This window comes from Pristiophorus japonicus, chromosome 6 (assembly GCF_044704955.1).
Source record: "Pristiophorus japonicus isolate sPriJap1 chromosome 6, sPriJap1.hap1, whole genome shotgun sequence".
NCBI classification, from domain to species: Eukaryota; Metazoa; Chordata; class Chondrichthyes; family Pristiophoridae; genus Pristiophorus; species Pristiophorus japonicus.
In genome coordinates, this window is record NC_091982.1 from 124,254,869 (window position 1) to 124,274,026 (window position 19,158).

General features: G+C 45.6%; 1 protein-coding gene across 6 annotated transcripts in view; it reads left to right on the top strand.

Moving 5' to 3' along the window:
- The window catches only part of LOC139265777 (interferon-inducible GTPase 5-like), a 43,258-nt gene extending 24,421 nt beyond the window's left edge, over positions 1–18,837 (top strand). The window contains exons 1-5 of one of the 6 annotated variants that reach the window (XM_070883183.1): positions 2,399–2,543; positions 4,861–4,961; positions 5,640–5,714; positions 9,024–9,135; positions 16,743–18,837. In XM_070883183.1, coding sequence (XP_070739284.1) covers positions 16,750–17,934 — 1,185 coding nt within the window. In that variant the 5' untranslated portion in view covers positions 2,399–2,543; positions 4,861–4,961; positions 5,640–5,714; positions 9,024–9,135; positions 16,743–16,749 and the 3' untranslated portion in view covers positions 17,935–18,837. The other 5 variants (XM_070883181.1, XM_070883180.1, XM_070883182.1 and 2 more) reach the window with 5 other exon arrangements.
- Positions 18,838–19,158: the final 321 nt, after the last annotated feature.

Below are 19,158 nucleotides of genomic sequence, written 5' to 3' on the forward strand. Positions count from 1 at the left end.
ACCATTTGTGCCACACGAGGACCAGGCAATGACTATCTCCAACAAGCGAGAGTCTAACCACTGCCCCTTGATATTCAACGGCATTACCATCACCGAATTCCCCCCGAATTTACCTGCGGATTCCCTCAGGCTGTGACCCTGGGGCCGGGGCCGCCCCGCACTGCTGTGAAATGCAGCCTCACACAATCCGAGCCCTCCCTCCCTCAGGCCCCACACTTGCCCTCATAGGCGGACGGATGGGGGAAACTTTCCCTGGGCTCCCGCAGCCTCGACACATCAATCCGGAGCTCTGGAACTTTCCACAGCCGTTCTTTCCCGCACTCTGCTCCTCCAATTACAGCTCCCCTTGAATGCTGATCTTCCAATCACAGCTCCGCCCGCTCGCTGATCCACCAATCACAGCTCCCCATGCTCGCTGATCCTCCAATCACAGTTCCCCCGCTCGTTGATCCTCCAATCACAGCTCCCCACGCTCGCTGATCTACCAATCACAGCTCCCTGCCGCTCGCACCCTTTCCGTTGGCTCTGGGCCCTGCGAGCGGCCGCCCTTCAGTTGCTCTGCAGCGGGGCCTGGCTCCCCTCCACCCCACAGCTCAACAACCTTTTACAGCAGGGGGAGATCTGAGCATCAAAAGTGGGCAGGCAATGGGAGAGCAGAGGGGCTTCGGCGGGGAGAGGTCTCACTTCACCAGCATTGACCATGGGGGTCTAGTGGGAAGGAGGAACTGAAGGATATCCTTATTAGGTGGGAAATTGTGTTAGGGAAATTGATGGGATTGAAGGCCGATAAATCCCTGGGAACTGATAGTCTGCATCCCAGAGTACTTGAGGAAGTGGCCCTAGAAATAGTGGATGCATTGGTGATCATTTTCCAACAGTCTATTGACTCTGGATCAGTTCCTATGGACTGGGGGTTAGCTAATGTAACACCACTTTTTAAAAAGGGAGGGAGAGAGAAAGCAGGTAATTATAGATGGGTTAGCCTGACATCAGTAGTGGGGAAAATGTTGGAATCAATTATTAAGGATGAAATAGCAGCGCATTTGGAAAGCGGTGACAGGATCGGTCCAAGTCAGCATGGATTTATGAAAGGGAAATATGCTTGACAAATCTTCTGAAATTTTTTGAGGATGTAACTAATAGAGTGGATAAGGGAGAACCAGTAGATGTGGTGTATTTGGACTTTCAAAATACTTTTGACAAGGTCCCACACAAGAGATTGGTGTGCAAAATCAAAGCACATGGTATTGGGGGTAATATACTGATGTGGATAGAGAACTGGTTGGCAGACAGGAAGCAGAGAGTCGGGATAAATGGGTCCTTTTCAGAATGGCAGGCAGTGACTAGTGGAGTGCCGCATGGCTCAGTGCTGGGACACCAGCTTTTTACAATATACATCAATGATTTGGATGAAGGAATAGAGTGTAATATCTCCAAGTTTTCAGATGACACTAAACTGGGTAGTGGTGTGAGCTGTGAGGGGGATGCTAAGAGGTTGCAAGTTGACTTGGACAGGTTAGGGGAGTGGGCAAATGCATGGCAGATGAAGTATAATGTGGATAAATGTGAGGTTATCTACTTTGGAGGCAAAAACGCGAGGACAGAATCTTTTCTGAATGGCGGCAGATTACGAAAGGGGGAGGTGTAACGAGACCTGGGTGTCATGGTTCATCAGTCTTTGAAATTTGGCATACAGGTTGACATACAGGTGAAGAAGGCAAATGGTATGTTGGCCTTCATGGCTCGGCGATTTGAGTATAGAGCAGGGAGGTCTTACTGCAGTTGTACAGGGCCTTGGTGAGGCCTCACCTGTTCAGTTTTGGTCTCCTAATCTGAGGAAGGACATTCTTGCTATTGAGGGAGTGCAGCGAAAGTTCACCCGACTGATTCTTGGGATGGCAGGGCTGACATATGAGGAGAGACTGGATCAACTGGGCCTTTATACATTGAAGTTTAGAAGGATGAGAGGGGATCTCATATAAACATATAAGATTCTGACGGGACTGGACAGGTTAGATGCGGGTAGAATGTTCCTGATGTTGGGGAAGTCCAGAACCAGGGGACACAGTTTTAGAATAAGGGGTCGGCCATTTAGGACTGAGATGAGGAGAAACTTCTTCACTCAGAGAGTTGTTAACCTGTGGAATTCCCTGCCTCAGAGATTTGTTGATGCCAGTTCATTGGATATATTCAAAAGGAAATTAGATATGGCCCTTACGGCTAAGGGGATCAAGGGGTATGGAGAGAAAGCAGGAAAGGAATACTGAGCGAATGATCAGCCATGATCTTATCGAATGGCCTACTCCTGCAACTATTTTCTATGTTTCTATGTTTCAAAGGGCAAAGGCCGCACAAAGAAAGAGCTGAAGAAAGATGAGCAAGCGGTGAGTGAAGCCGCCTGGGCTGAGCAGGTGGAGACACACAGCTTCCACTCTGACACCCAATCCCGGGACCTCTCACACGGTGTGAGCTGCATGGAATTACACCTCGCCCCGTCCAACCCTTTATAGAGTTCACACTGGAACGGACATCTCAAGGCAAAGGTTTCTGGAATAAGTTCTCTTTACTTAAATTTAACAAAAGGTTACAAGTAAGCATCCAACAGTACCATTACACACAGTGATCCCGGTTTACCAATAAGCAGGCTCAGGTCTATTCCTTTACTTAACTCAAGTGATCATAAGCAAAATCTCACACGTACTGACACCAGCGAGTGGTCGGTTCGGCGGTGACTAGACGAGGCTCTTTAACGGACAACTGACCAGGTTGCCTTTCGACTGAAGCAGTACCCAATGACCTTTCGTAGCCCTGTTCTTTACCCGTAAAATCCTGGGCAGTCCCTTTGTGTGCACATGTTTCATCCAGCATGGGTAATGGCCGACGTTGGTTTTTCCTTCTTCTCCCAATTAATCATTCAGGGATTGCGAGGGGGCATTCCTCCAATCAAATTCCCCATTGTTCAGTAATTCATAATAGTTTGCAGAAGAGCAATAAACCATATGGTGACATCACACATCGATACCTTGTATTCTGTTTTTTGCAGAATTCCCAAGGTATGTGTTCTCCCTTTAGCTCCAAATGTCTCATTTTATGACCATTGGAGACGCTTCATCTGGAACTTCATCTCGGTTAAAAGGGATTTGTTTATCTGAGAGTACTCTCTGCAGTTACAACCAGTTGTTCTGTCCAGGTCTGCCATTGCCATCTAACACAGCTTTCAAAATATCTCAATCATAGAACAGCTCACAAGTTAACAGGCACCTTTGCTCAACAGAAAATATATTGTTTTTTGAGGTGTTTTGGTCAATGAAATTTGGTCATCTTTAAATCTACTTTCACACAATCTTTCAACTTAAAGACCAAATCCAGGGATCCATTACACTGTGAGGCCAAGTCCCTCATCTTCCATTCGGACATGCCATGGTGTGCCATCTTGCTGTTGGTGGCATAGACTGGCAGTCTGCACCTCACTGAGGTCGGGAGTTTGGATGTCCGAGCGGTCGGTAGGCCACAAGAGGTCAGGAGTTCAGAGTCTAGGAGTCAGAGTTCGGGAGGCCAGAGAGGTCGGGAGTTTGGAGGTCAGGCGCCCAAGGGTTCGGGAGGCCACAGAGGTCGGTGAGTTCGGGAGGCCACAGATGTCAGTGAGTTCGGGAGGTCACAGAGGTCGGTGAGTTTGAGAGGTCACAGAGGTCAGAAGTCTGGGAGGTCACAGAGGTCGGTGAGTTCGGGAGGCCACAGAGGTCAGTGGGTTCGGGAGGCCACAGAGGTCGGTGAGTTCGGGAGGTCAGAGAGGTCGGTGAGTTCGGGAGGCCACAGAGGTCGGTGAGGTGAGTTGGTAAGTATCTCTCTTTTCTCTATTTCTTTTTAATTAGATTTTAAACTAGATAAGTCTAACTAGAGGGATGGCAGGGCAGTTCAGTCCCATGGAGTGCACATCTTGTGGCATGTAGGAAGTCCTGGATGCTTCGCGTGGCCTAGACAACCACGTGTGTACGTCTCCAGCTTCAACTACTCGAGCTCCGCGTTTCAGAGCTGGAGCAGTGGCTGGAGTCAGAGTGGCTGAGAGCTACGTGGAAAGTACGTTTCAGGAGCTGGTCACCCCGCAGCTTAAAGGCGTGCAGGCAGAGGGGAAGCGGGAGACCACCAGACGAAATACGAATGTTAGGCAGGTAGTGCAGGATTCCTCCCGTGAGTTCTTCTCATTTTCGAACCGATATTCACTTTTGAGTATCGGTCAGGGTGACGGTGCCTCTGGGGAGTGCAGCCAGAGCCAGTTCCAAGGCACCACGGGTGTCTCAGCTGCACAGGGAGGAGGGACGGAGAATAAAAGAGCTCTAGTGATGGGGGATTCTATAGTTAGGGGAATAGACAGGCATTTCTGCAGCCCAAATATTATGGTGCCAGAGTCAAGGATGTCACAGAGTGGCGCAGGGCATTCTTGGCGGGGCGGGGGGAAGGATAAACAGCTAGAGGTCGTGGTCCATATCGGGGAGGGATGAGGTCCAGGCAGAATTCCATGAGCTAGGAAGAAAATTAAAGGGTAGGACCTCAAAGCGTAATCTTTGGGCTACTACTTGTGCCACGTGCTCATGAGTACAAGAATAGAAGGATAGAGAGGATGAACACATGACTGGAGAGTTGGAGTAGGAGGGAGGGCTTTAAATTCTTGAGGCATTGGGACTGCTTCTGCAGGAGATGGGACCTGTAAAAACCCCTAAGATGTTCTATAAATATATTGAGACGAAGAGGGTAACAAAAGAAGGAGTAGGGCCTATTAGAGACCATGAGGGTTACCTTTGTGTGGCGGCTGAAGATGTTGTTAAGGTTCTTAACGAATACTTTGCATCTATTATTATAAAGGAAAGAGGCAATGCAGATACTGCTCTCGAGGAGGAGTGTGATATTCTGGATGAAATAAATATAGTGACAGAGGAAATATTAAGGGGGAAGTAAGCACTCAGGTACGTACATGTGTCTGTATGGAAATTGCCCAGCAATATGATTAGCTGCCCTAAAACACCCAAACAGGGGATCGATTTTAAACAAAAATCAAGGAAGCCAAAGAAAGAACCAAATGGCATTGTCCCCTTGAGAAAGGGGGATCAGTAATGGCCTGGTATTGGAGCTGAAAGGTTTGTTATGTTTAATGATGTTGTGATGGATGAAAGGGAAATTATACTCAATATGTCAAGTCTCAGCATACGTGACTGGTGTGACAGCATGACTAAGGAATGGTTCACCACAAGATTCAAGCAAATGATTAAAGCATTCTGGCTGCAGTGGTGCAGATTGTACACATCAAACGACTTTAAGTGTCCCATGAGAGTCAAAGACTCAGGAGTCACTTGAGGGAGGATCGTAAGAAAGGGACGGACGCGTGGAACATGGGATACAAATAGTTTCTCGTATGCTTGTGGCTGAGGCTGAAATTCCAAGAATGGACAGAAAAAAATATCGCCTGTCATCCTCCACCCAGAATGAGTCAGCACCGTGTTTCCTGAGATTAGAGACTATCAGATTAACAGTTACACTTCAGAGTTTCTGCTAACAGTATAAGGAAAAAGGCACCAAACGTCAATTGCTCACCAAAAGGTCAAACAGAATATAAGCCAAAAGGCAATCAACCTTTTTTACTGCAGGTGGAAGACGGGACAATCCGGTCAAATCAAACCCAGAGGAACAACAATCACTCGGCTGCCCGCTCGTGGACCACTGTATGTATAAATTAATGATTATCGTGTAATAATAATAAATACAGGCAACTCTCGATTATCCGCACACGGATACAACGGGAAACTGTTGTAACGGCATTTAAAATTCCACGTGTGTGACGTCGCTTTGAAACTCTGATGTTCCTTTCGAGTGTTGCCTATTGACCCTTGCTTTTAAGCGCTCTGCCTTGCCTCAGCTTCCGCTGCTGCTCGCACACAGGTCCACTGCCTCTCATAATTCATTAAAATGCCATGAACAGTTAAAGGAAGTAATCAACAAGTCTAATGGTCTTTAGATCTAGAGGACTAGAATTCAAGGATTAGAAGATACGCTACAACTATTGGTTAGAGCACACCTGCAGTACTGTAAACATTAACTGTAATGTCAAATCGCTCTAACAGAGACATCGTTTACCCGGCATAGCCCAATCCCCGAGGGACCCGGATAATGGAGTGTTGCCTGTAATAACTTTTATTTACATATTTATTAATGTAGTAAAATGTCCCAAGGCTTTTCACAACAGTGTTACAAGAAAAAACAGATAAATTTGACACCGAGCCACAAAAGAAGAAATTACGGCAGATGAGCAAAAGCTTGGTTAAAGAGGTAGGTTTTAAGGAACGTCTTAAAGGAGGAAAGAGAGGTAGCGAGGTTTAGGGAGGGAGTTCCAGAGCTTGGGGCACAGGCAACAGAAGACAAGGCCACCAGTGGTTGAGCAGTTATAATGAGGGATATTCAAGAGACCATAATTTGAGGAGCGTAGACATCTTGTGGGATTGTGAGGCTGAAAAAGATTAGAGAGATAGGGAGGGGCAAGGCCATAGAGGGATTTGTTAGCAAGGATGAGAACTTTTAACTAGGAGCCAATGTAGGTCAGAAACCACAGGAGTGATGGATGATCGTGTCTTAGTGCAAGTTAGGACACGGGCTGCTGAGTTTTTAATGAACTCAAGTTTACGAAGTGTAGAATGTGGGAAGCCACCCAGGAGTGAGTTGGAATAGTCAAGACTAGAACTAAAAAAGTCATGAATGAGGGTTTCAGCAGCAGAAGAGCTGAGGCAGGAGCAGAGGCGGGCGATGTTACAGAGTAACCTGTTTTTCGATTTGAGCATTCCAAGCGCAAGAAGTACCGATCAATTGCAAATAAAGTTAGAGTTGGGTCAGGTGGGTAAGATGGAGAGGGACATTGTGGTGGGCAGGATGGAGGGGGACATTGTGGTGGGCAGGGTGGAGAGGGAGAGTGTGGTGGGCAGGACGGAGAGGGATGAGAGAGAGAGTTTGCCGACATGTTCTCAAAGTATTTTCATTTTCTCTGCACTGTTGAAATGAATGTGGTGCTGGGTGTGAGGGAGTGGGGAATCAGTGCCTGCTCCCTGGAAGCTGATGCTGGTGTCCAGATTATTGAACAAAAGACCCAGGAGTGTGTGTCTTCCCTCATGTACCTCTGGAGCAGGGATTGGAACTTCCCTCGGGGAGCCAGTGGTAGACCTTGTGCCTGCTGCCCTGTCGTGGTGACCAGTTGGCACCTAATGGAGTGTGAAGGTGCCAATCTGGACCGATGGTGTGGGTGAGGAGAGCTTGGAGATTTTCATCGGGGTCCCAAATGTTCTTCTGTTGCTGGCCTGGGGTGGTGCCCAATGGGCACAGCTGGCAACTAATGGGGTGCGAAGGTGCCAATCTGGACTGAAGGTGTGGGTGAGAGATGGTGTCAATGATCTGGTGGAAATAGGCAACGAAACCACTTTGAGCTGATGACCTTGCTGTGCGACAATGTTCAGCTGCTGTCGGACGTCTGTTGAAAGCTTTAAAAGAGTTACACCATTGTTGCACGGAGGTTTCCTGGGAGGGCAAGTTTGGCAGCAATTTACAGTTTCAACACGCAACTTATAGCAGAGCTGAACCAACAACTATTTCCATTCACTTACCCCAGTATACTTGTGTGAAAATCCCGCTGCTAGTGATGGTAACCTCCGGTGTAAGAGCAACATAACAACCGAGGAGCTGACACTGAGGAAATTCAGGGCCGTAGTCTCTGCTTCAGTTGCTAACATAGTACATTCCACAGTTTCTAAGCCCTCTGTGAAAACACAATCTTGCTTGCACCTTAGAGGAAAGCAAAGAAAGATTAATATAATGAGGGATTTGAACATGGAAAGAAGATAGTGAAGATTAAGTTTAAATGCTTTTCTCGTAATGTAAGATGTATTGGCCTCCTTAAAACTGATGCGTCCCTTCTCATTCTATAGATAAGCAATGCAGCTGCAAGTATAGGACTTCATACACCCAGCTCAACAAGCCATGATAGTTATTCCCATGGGGAATGGAATGAGGAAATAATCAAAGGTTAACATTAAATACTATTCAATAGATGGAAATCATAGAAACATAGAATTTGACAGTAATGAAGGAGGCCATTTCGGCCCATCGTGTCCATGCCAATCGACAAAGAGCTACCCAGCCTAATCCCACTTTCCAGATCTTGGTCCGTAGCACTGTAAGTTACGGCACTTCAAGTGCACATCCAAGTACTTTTTAAATGTGGTGAGGGTTTCTGCCTCTACCACCCTTTCAGGCAGTGAGTTCCAGACCCCCACCACCCTCTGGGTGAAAACATTTCACCTCAAATCCCCTCTAAACCTTCTACCAATTACTTTAAATCTATGCCCCCTGATTGTTGGCCTCTCTGCTAAGAGAAATAGGTCCTTCTTATCCACTCTATCTAAGTCCCCCATAATTTTATACACCTCAATAAGTTCTCCCATCAGCCTCCCCTGTTCGAAAGAAAACAAACCCAGCCTATCCAATCTTTCCTCATAGCTAAAACTCTCCACTCCTGGCAACATCCTCGTAAATCTCCTCTGTACCCTCTCTAATGCAATCACATGTTTCCTGCAATGTGGTGACCAGAATTGTACGCAGTACTCTAGCTGTGACCGCACTAGTGTTTTATACAGTTCAAGCATAACCTCCCTGCTCTTCTATTCTATGCCTTAGCCAATAAAGGCAAGTATTCCGTATACATTCTTAACCACCTTATGTACCTGGCCTGCTACCTTCAGGGATCTGTGGACATGCCCCTCCAAGGTCCCTTTGTTTCTCTACACTTCTCAGTGTCCTACCATTTAATGTGTATTCCCTTGCCTTGTTAGCCATCCCCAAATGCATTACCTCACACTTCTCTAGATTGAATTCTATTTGCCACTGTTCAGCCCAGTTCATTGATATCTTCCTGCAGTCTATTATCAATCACACAGCCAATTTGTATATCATTGAAAACCTTTTATTCAAGTCTAAGTGATTGATATGTACAGGTTGGACCTCTGTGGTCCGGCACCCTCGGGACCTGACTAGTGCCGAAAGAAAGAATTTTCCGAACTGCGGGAGGTCACGCCTGGCCTAGGCTTACCTGTCGACAGCGCCCAGGTTCGTGTCTGTGCGTGTGTTAGGTGTGCTTGTGTTGAGTGTGCATGTGGGGTGTACCTGTGCGCATGCGGGGAATGTGTGTTTGTGTGCGCGCGTGCTAGCAGCCTGTAGGCGGTTCCCTCAGCACCCGCATATGCGCTCACTGACAGACAGCTGCTCCTAGCCAATCGCCACACAGACTCACTGACTATAGCCGCTCCCACCCAATCGCCGCACACACTCACTGACTGACTGTCAGCCGCTTCCAGCCAATCGCCACACACACTCACTGACTGACAGTAGCTCCCACCCAATCACCGCACACTCACTGACTGACTGACAGCCGCTCTCAGCCAATCGCCACACACACTCACTGACAGACAGCTGCTCCCATCCAATCATCAAATTCTCACAGACTGACGGCCACTCTCAGCCAATCACCACACACGCTTACTGACTGACAGCTGCTCCCAGCCAATCGTCACATGCACACCACCCACTTCTGGTTTGACCAGGGGTGGGACCGGGCGGGATGGGGCAGGACGGGACGGAGTGGGATGGGGGGGACGGGGCGGGGAGGGGGGGTGCAGGGCAGAATGGGGAGGACGGGGCTGGGGCGGGACGGGTGGCGGGCGACCTATCCACATACAGGGGCCGTTACCTCAATTTAAATATTATAATGAGGCTGGAAGCCTCTATTTCTCCCTCCATTTCGAATTTAACTGCCTATGGATGGGTTTCACACAACCTGACAGTTGGACCGAGGCAGGGATGGCTGCATCCAGGCGATAAATGGCTTTATATCCACCTCCTGGATCCAGGGTCCCTGCCTAACCCATCCCCCCACCCCCGGCTTCCCCACAGCGATGATGATGAGGCCGGCCCTGATCGTCCGGCATCCCTCCCGATCCTCCGCACCCACCCCCCCCCCGCAATCCATGGCCCACGATGTCTGACCTTCCCGATCCTGATCCCCTTCCACCAATCCCCGACTCCCCTCCCGTGATCCCTCCCCCAGACCGACCCTCGCAACTGAGGCCTAGCCACCCACAGCCAATCAGGCCTCACATTCAAATTAGGCTTCCCGGGTTTCCCCCCCACCACTGCCTCCAGCCCGTCTCCCCGAAGAAAATTTTGACCACAGTATTTATAGCACAGTAACAGACCATTCAGTCCAACCGGTCTATGCTGGTGTTTTTATGCTCCACGCAGGCCGCCTCCCACTCTTCTTTATCGAACCCGATCAACAGATCCTTCTATTCCTTTCTCCCTCATGTGTTTATCTAGTTTCGCCTTAAATGTATCTATGCTAGTCTCCTCAACTTCTCCTTGTGGGAGCAAGTTACACATTTTAACCACTCTATGGATAAAGAAATTTCTCCTGGATTCCCCACTGAATTTATTTAACATCTACAAGGTGTTTTGAGGTGCTTGATCTCAAATGGCCTTGTGATAACATGTGAGCATCACCAGTTTCGCTCCGAGAATATTATAATACAATATACGTCTTTGTTATATACGTTGAATCACTCATTATATTATGGGAACTTGAGCCTGCTTTTAGTGCCTGTATGTCAATAGATTTCAATGTTTCCCCAGGCCGAACAGTCTCCGAACCACTCTCGCACATTCCACAATAGGCAAAACATTTACCCCATACTTCCCATGCTATAATCCCACAACATAAGATATCTATCGACAAAATGGCTTTGGAACTAGTTGTACAAGAACAGTTACACAAACTGCTGAATTAGCATTTTTGAATATAAAAGGCCTATATCTACTGAAAAGCCTGCAGAATAATTGTTTTCTCACATCCATCCATCCAGTACTCTAACTCTCCCATTAAACCAACCCATCCATCCAATGCTCTAAGTCTCCCATCAAACCCATCGATCCAGTGCGGAAAATCCTCCATCAAACCCATCCATCTAGTACCCTAAATCCCCCATCTAAGCCCATCTATCCAATATCCAAACATAAAAACATAAGTATACAAGAAATAAGAGCAGGAGTCAGCCACCTGGCCCCTCGAGCCTGCTCCGCCATTTAATAAGATCATGGCTGATCTGATCATGGACTCAGCTCCACTTCCCTGCCCGCTCCCCATAGCCCTTTATTCCCTTGTCGCTCAAATTTCTGTCTATCTCCACCTTAAATATATTCAATGACCCAGCCTCCACAGCTATCTGGGACAGAGAATTCCATAGAGAAGAAATTCCTCATCATCTCAGTTTTAAATGGGCGGCCCCTTATTTTGAGACTATGTCCCCAACTTTTAATTTCACCAATGAGTGGAAATATCCTCTCTGCATCCACCTTGTCGAGCCCCCTCATGATCCTATATGTTTCGATAACATGACTTCTTCTGAACTCCAATGTGTACAGGCCCAACCTGCTCAACCTTTGTTCATAAGTCAACCCCCTCATCTCAGAAATCAACCGAGTGAACCTTCTTTAAACAGCCTCCAATGCAAATATATCCCTCCTTAAATACGGAGACCAAAACTGTACACAGTACTCCAGGTGTGGCCTTACCAATACCCTATACAGTTGTAACAGGACTTCTCTGCTTTTATACTCTATCCTCCTTGCAATAAAGGTCAACATCCCATTTGCCTTCCTGATTACTTGCTGTACCTGCATAATAACTTTTTGTGTTTCATGCACAAGGACCCCCAGGTCCCTCTGTACTGCAGCACTTTGCAATTTTTCTCCATTTAAATAATAATTTGCTTCTTTATTTTTTCTGCAAAAGTGGATAACCTCACACTTTCCCACATTATACTCCATCTGCCAAATTTTTGCCCACTTATTTAGCCTGTTTATATCCCTTTACAGATTTTTTGTGTCCTTCTCACAAATTGCTTTCCCACCTATTGAGTAGACTGGGTCTTTCCTCGTTGGAGTTCAGAAGAATGAGGGGTGATCTTATAGAAACATTTAAAATAATGAAAGGGATTGACAAGATAGAGGCAGAGAGGTTGTTTCCACTGGTCGGCGACACTAGAACTAGGGGGCACAGCCTCAAAGTACGGGGGAGCCAATTTAAAACTGAGTTGAGTCGGAATTTCTTCTCCCAGAGGGTTGTGAATCTGTGGAATTCTCTGCCCAAGGAAGCAGTTGAGGCTAGCTCATTGAATGTATTCAAATCACAGATAGATAGCTTTTTAACCAATAAGGGAATTAAGGGTTATGGGGAGCGGGCGGGTAACTGGAGCTGAGTCCACGGCCAGATCAGCCATGATCTTTTTGAATGGCAGAGCAGGCTCGAGGGGCTAGATGGCCTACTCCTGTTCCTAATTATTTATGTTCTTATGTTCTATCTTTGTATCATCAGCAAACTTGGCTACATTACACTCGGTCCCTTCATCCAAGTCATTAATATAGATTGTAAATAATTGAGGACCCAGCACCAATTCCTGCGGCACACCACTAGTCACTGTTTGCCAACCGGAAAATGACCCATTTATCCTAAGTTTCTGTTTTCTGTTAGTTAGCCAATCCTTAATCCATGCTAATATATTACCCCCAACCCCGTGAACTTTTATCTTGTGCAGTAACCTTTTGTGTGGCACCTCATCGAATGCCTTCTGGAAACCCAAATACACCACTGGTTCTCCTTTATCCACCCTGCTAGTTACATCTTCAAAGAACTCGAGCAAATTTGTCAAACTTTATTTCCTTTTCAGAAAACCATGCTGACTCCACTTGATTGAATAATGCTTTTCCAAATGTACCGCTACTGCTTCCTTAATAATGTACTTCAGCATTTTACCAACAACAGATGTTAGGCTAACTGGTCTATAGTTCCCTGCTTTTTGTCTACCTCCTTTTCTGAAGACCGGCATTACAGTTGTGATTTTCCAATCTGCTGGGACCGCCCCAAAATCCAAGGAATTTTGGTAGATTACAACCAATGCATCCACTATCTCTGCAGCCACTTCTTTTAAGACCCTAGGATGTAAGCCATCAAGGGTCATTACACAGTACCAGTTCTAAGATAGCCTGCTCCCTGGTTGGTTCCTCAACGTAATGTTCAAGGATCCCGGATACGCTCTATGAACTCTTCCTCAAGGCTACCCTGACCAATTTGCTTTGTCCAATCAATGTGAAGGTTAAAATCTCCCATGATTATTGCCATTCCTTTTTTAAATGCCTCCATTATTTCTTGATTTATACTCCGACCAACAGTGTAGCTACTGTTAGGGAGCCTATAGACTACGCCCACCAGCAACTTTTTCCCCTTATTATTCCTTATTTCCTATCAAATTGATTCAACATCTTTATCCTCTGAGCCAATATCATTTCTCACTAACAGAGTGATCTCATCCTTTATTAAAAGAGCTACCCCACCTTTTCCTTTCTGTCTGTCCTTCCGAATTGTCAAATACCCCTGAATATTTAGTTCCCAGTCCTGGTCACCTTGCAACCACATCTCTAACGGCTGTCAGATCATATCCATTTGTATCTATCTGTGCCATCAACTCATCTATTTTGTTACGAATGCTGCGTGCATTCAGATAAAGAGCTTTTAATTTTGTTTCTTTATCCTTTTTTCCTGCTTTGACCCCACTTTTATGTTTATACATTTTGTCCCTTCCTGGCATGCTCTGGTTTTCATTTCCCCCAGTGCTATCCTGATTTATTGCCTTCTCCTTATTCTTTGACTTCTTAAATTCTTGTTCAGCTGAACGCTCCTCCCCCACGCCACCCCCCACCCCCCCGCACTATTTAGTTTAAAGCCCTCTCTACAGCCCTAGTTATTTGATTGGCCAGGCCCCTAGTCCCAGCATGGTCTAAGTGGAGCCCGTCCCAATGGAACAGCTCCCTCTTACCCCAGTACTGGTGTCAGTGTCCCACGAACCAAAACCCATTTCTCCCACACCAGTCTTTGAGCCACGTGTTCAACTCCCTGATATTATTTACCCTATGCAAATTTGCTCGTGGCTCGGGTAGTAATCCAGAGATTATTACCTTTGTGGTTCTGCTTTTCATTTGGCTCCTAGCTGCTCATACTCCCTCAGCAGAACCTCTTTCTTTGTCCTACCTATGTTGTTGGTACCCACGTGGACCACGGCAACTGGATCTTTCCCCTCCCACTCCAAGTTCCTCTCCATCTTCTCCAGCGCAGAGAAGATGTCCTTAACCCTGGCATCGGGTAGGCAACACAACTTTCAGGACTCACCTTCGCGGCTGCAGAGAACAGTATCTATCCCCCTTATTATACTGTCCCCTATTACTACAACGTTTCTTTTTACTTCCCCCACTTGAATGGCCCCCTGTACCACGGTGCTGTGGTCAGTTTGCTCTCGTCCACACAGGGAGCAAGAATCTCATACCTGTTAGCCAATTTCAAGGGCCGAGGCTCCTCCACCACGACATCCTGAGTCCCCATACCTTCCTCATTCGTAGTCACACCCTCCTGTCCCTGACCACGGATCGAATTCAAACTAATTAATCTAAGGGGTGTGACTGCCTCCTGGAACACAGTGTCCAGGTAACTCTCCCCGCCTCTGATGTATCACAGTGTTTGCAGCTCGGACTCCAGCTCATCAACAGGAAGCCAACGGTCCTCGAGCTGCAGACACTTGCTGCAGATGTGGTCGACGTGGAACTCAATGGGGTCCACCAGCTCCCAGATGCAACAACAGAAACACATCGCCTGCTCTGCCACCTCTAATGTATTTAGTAAATTAAATTTTCAAGTTTTGTTTTTAATCCCAGCTCTAATTCAAATCAATGCCCCAGAAAAGAGAGAAAGAGAAAAACTCACCAACCAATAAAAACATAGAAACATAGAAATTTACAGTGCAGAAGGAGGCCATTTCAGCCCATCGTGTTTGCGCCGGCCGACAAAGAGCTGCACGGCCCTTGGTCAGCAGCCCTAAAGGTTACATACAAACCTATGAACAATGGCGAAAAGGCAAAGAGCACCCAGCCCAACCAATCCGCCTCACACAACTGCGGCACCCCTTATACTGAAACATTCTACATTCCACCCCAACCGGAGCCATGTGATCTCCTGGGAGAGGCAAAAGCCAGATAAAAACCCAGGCAAATTTAGGGAGAAAAAATCTGGGAAAATTCCTCTCTGACCCATCCAGCTGATCGAAACTAGTACAGGAGATCACTCTGGATGTATTCTATTCCTGCAGTACTTACCATTATATCTGTGCCGTCCAACAAAACGTCATCCAGTCTCATCCCAATTACCTGCATGCTACTGCACTTTAAGTGCCCATCCAACCATCTCTTAAAAGTGGTGAGGGTGTCTGTATCCACCACTCTTCCAGGCAGCGAGTTCCAGATCCCCAAAACCCTCTGCATAAATAAGCCCCCCTCAAATCCCCTCTAAACCTTCCACCTTAAAACTATGGCCCCTCATAATAGACCCCTCCACCAATGGAAATAGACCCTTACTATCCAAGATGTCCAGACCCCTCAATATTTTATACAACTCAATGAGGTCTCTTTTCAATATTCTCTGTTCCAATGAGAACAAACCCAGCCTATTCAATCTGTCCTCATAACTAAGATTCTCCATTCCAGGCAGCATCCTAGTAAATCTCCTCTGCACCCTCTCTAGTGCAATCACATCCTTCCTTTAATACTGCGATCCGAACTGCATGCAGTACTCTAGCTGTGGCCTAACCAAAGTATTATACAATTTAAGCATAACCTCCCTGCTCTTATATTCTATGCCTCAGCCAATAAAGGCAAGCATTCCGCATGCCTTCTTAACCACCTTATCCATTTGGCCTGCTACTTTCAGGGATCTATGGACTCCAAGGTCCCTTTGTTCATCTACATTATTAAGTGACCTACCGCTTAATGTGTATACCTTTTCCTTTTTCGCCCTCCCAAAGCGCAGCACCTCACACTTCTCTGAATTAAATTCCATTTGCCACTGCTCTGCCCACCTGACCAGTAGATTGATATCCTCCGGCAACCCATGACTTTCCTCTTCATTACCAACCGCACAGCCAATTTTAGTGTTGTCTGCAAACTTGTTAATCATACTCCAGATATTCAAATCTAAATCGATGATTTATACCATAAAAAGCAAGGGTCCCAGCACTGAGCCCTGCGGAACCTCACTTCCCTTCTTTCCTGTGACATCACCCTTTGATTTTGATTCTTTCTACTTCCTGTCTTCAGATCATTTGGTGTTTGGGCTGCAACATCCTACAACATGCCAACACGTCAGTGCTCTTTGCTCCTATGTGACAGTGCTCATAATAATCACCTGATTAACTGAGTCAGCACTATATATCTGCACTGTCCTGTTTGACTCTAATCTTCCTGAATAACAAATGTTAAATCCACATTCTATTTTAATACAACAAACTGCAAAGTCAACACAAGGTATTCAATGCCAGGAGTGCCTGTATAGCACATGCCCCACGAGCACGGAGAGTAGGAATGAATGATTGGGATAGAGGGATCAGTGATGTTACAGGGTGACAAGATCCTTTGTTTTACAGCTCAGTGCATCTTTCAGTAGCTCTGAGTGAATTGTCCCCACTGATTTCTGCCTTTAATCACGAGTTCTAATTGTAGTTTTCCTGCAACCTTTCACAATTTGGAGAAATTCTACATAGTGTACAATCATTTTTTTTTTACAGAGATCAGATGGCTCAGTCTTCGAAATCTACATTCTTCAGTCAGAAAGATTGCAAGCGATTCACGTCCGCTTATGAAACAGGTGGGCTGGAGGGGGCTGTGTCTCTGATACAGAAGAAGGTAAAAGACCTCAACAATGTAAAGCTTGACATTGCCGTGACGGGAGAATCAGGCGTAGGGAAATCCAGCTTCATCAATGCTATGAGGGGGCTTCGGAGAAATGATAAGGGAGCAGCTGAAGTTGGTAACACAGAAACCACAATGGAGCCAGCTCCATACCCACATCCCAGCCTGCCTAATGTTTGCTTCTGGGACCTGCCAGGAATTGGAACTTTTAATTTCAAAGCAGATACATATCTGAGAAAAATGCACTTTGAAAGATACGATTTCTTCATCATTATCTTAGACTGCCGAGTCAAAGAACATGATGCAAAACTCGGCAAAAAGATTAAGCGACTGGGGAAGAATATTTACTTTGCTCGATCGAAGATTGACAATGATCTCACTGATATTGAAACGGATGGTGGAAAATCTAGAGAAATGAAAAAGATCAGGACTTACTGTGTTGCTGAGTTGAAAAAGTTCAGGATTCCATCACCCACTGTTTTCCTGATATCAAGCCATTGCGTGAAAGAATTTGATTTTCCAACATTAAAGGAAACCCTTGCAAATAACCTTGATGATATAAAGAAGCATGTTTTCTTGCTGTCACTTCCAAACATTACATTGGAGATGGTAGAGAATAAAAGAAAAGAGCTAAATAAACAAGTCTGGATGTTGGCCACACTTTCAGGAACAGTGGGAGCAGTGCCCATTCCTGGCCTGTCCTTGGTTTGTGACATTGGGATACTGGTTACAGCAATAATACAGTTCCGTCTATATCTGGGTCTGGATGATGACTCTCTTCAAAGACTGGCCAATGTGGCAGGGAAATCTGTGAGAGATCTGAAAGCAGTGGTGAAAACCCCTCTGATGGGTGAAATTACTGAAGAATTTGTGAAAAGAATATTGCTGGGTTCCACCTTTGCTGCCATTTCAGCAGCTGAGGCTATCCTTGACTTCATACCAATCATTGGTTCCATCTTTGGAGCAGGAACATCATTTACAATGACCTACAAGCTGCTGAATGATGCACTGGATGAGCTTGTGGAGAATGCGCAGAGAGTGGTGAAGGCTGCATTTGAGACTGATTAAATGGACTGCACTAAAACATCAGCACATCGTGCTCCTGTATATCATTAAAAGTTCAAGAATAAAACAGAAAGTAGTGTGGATGTGGCATCTTTCACATCCTCAGGACATCCCGAAGACCAGTGGAAACTCCAGAAAACCCACATCGACATGGTTGATATTTTCCAGAGTTTTCACAGAACCTCCACTGAAGTTATGGTGAACTAGGGAGAGAAAGCCTTGGAAATTCATTTGCTGTACATCACATTATAATAGTATAGAAACAATTGCAGTGTAATCTAATAGTATAGAGACAATTGCAGCATAATCAAATAGTATAGAGACAATTGCAGTATAATCTAACAGTATAGAGACAATTGCAGCATAATCTAATAGTACATAGACAATTGCAGCATAATCTAATAGTATCGCGACAATTGCAGCATAATCTAATAGTATAGAGACAATTGCAGTATAATCTCATAACACAGTGACAATTGCAGTATTATCTAATAGTATAGAGACAATTGCAGTATTATCTAATAGTATAGGAACAATTGCAGTATAATCTAATAGGATAGAGACAATTGCAGCATAATCAAATAGTATAGAGACAATTGCAGTATTATCTAATAGTATAGAGCCAATTGCAGTATTATCTAATAGTATAGAGACAATTGCAGTATAATCTAATTGTAGAGAGACAATTGCAGTATAATCTAATAGTATAGAGACAATTGCAGTATTATCTAATAGTATAGAGACAATTGCAGCATAATCCAAAAGTATACAAACAATTGCAGTATAATGTAATATGTGTGACTGTAATTCTGAATGTTCATTTCTTGCTATGTTTTCAGTGATTGTTTTGAACATTGAGTTTCTTTAAATGGGAGAACCAATGAAATAAAGTTGCCATTAGCATCACACTGAATTGTGTCCTGTCCAGTTCATGATGTCTGTCCGGTAGCTCTGTGTTGGTGGTAATCCTACCCGTGCTGGACTGACTCCTGCTGCTCAGGCTGTGGCTGTGCAGATTAAATTAAATTAATTGGTATAATTACCTTGAGAACCAAATTAAGCTTCATGATACGCCCCGGATACAAACCCAGATCCTATTCAATTTCTCCCACACTCTGTAATATCCTATATGTTTTCACATTGGAAAAGCAGCGTCTCACTGTCAGTGTCCATTTCAGAGCCAGCCTGAGGATTTGAATGGGTCCCAGTGTACTCAGTAATTTCCTG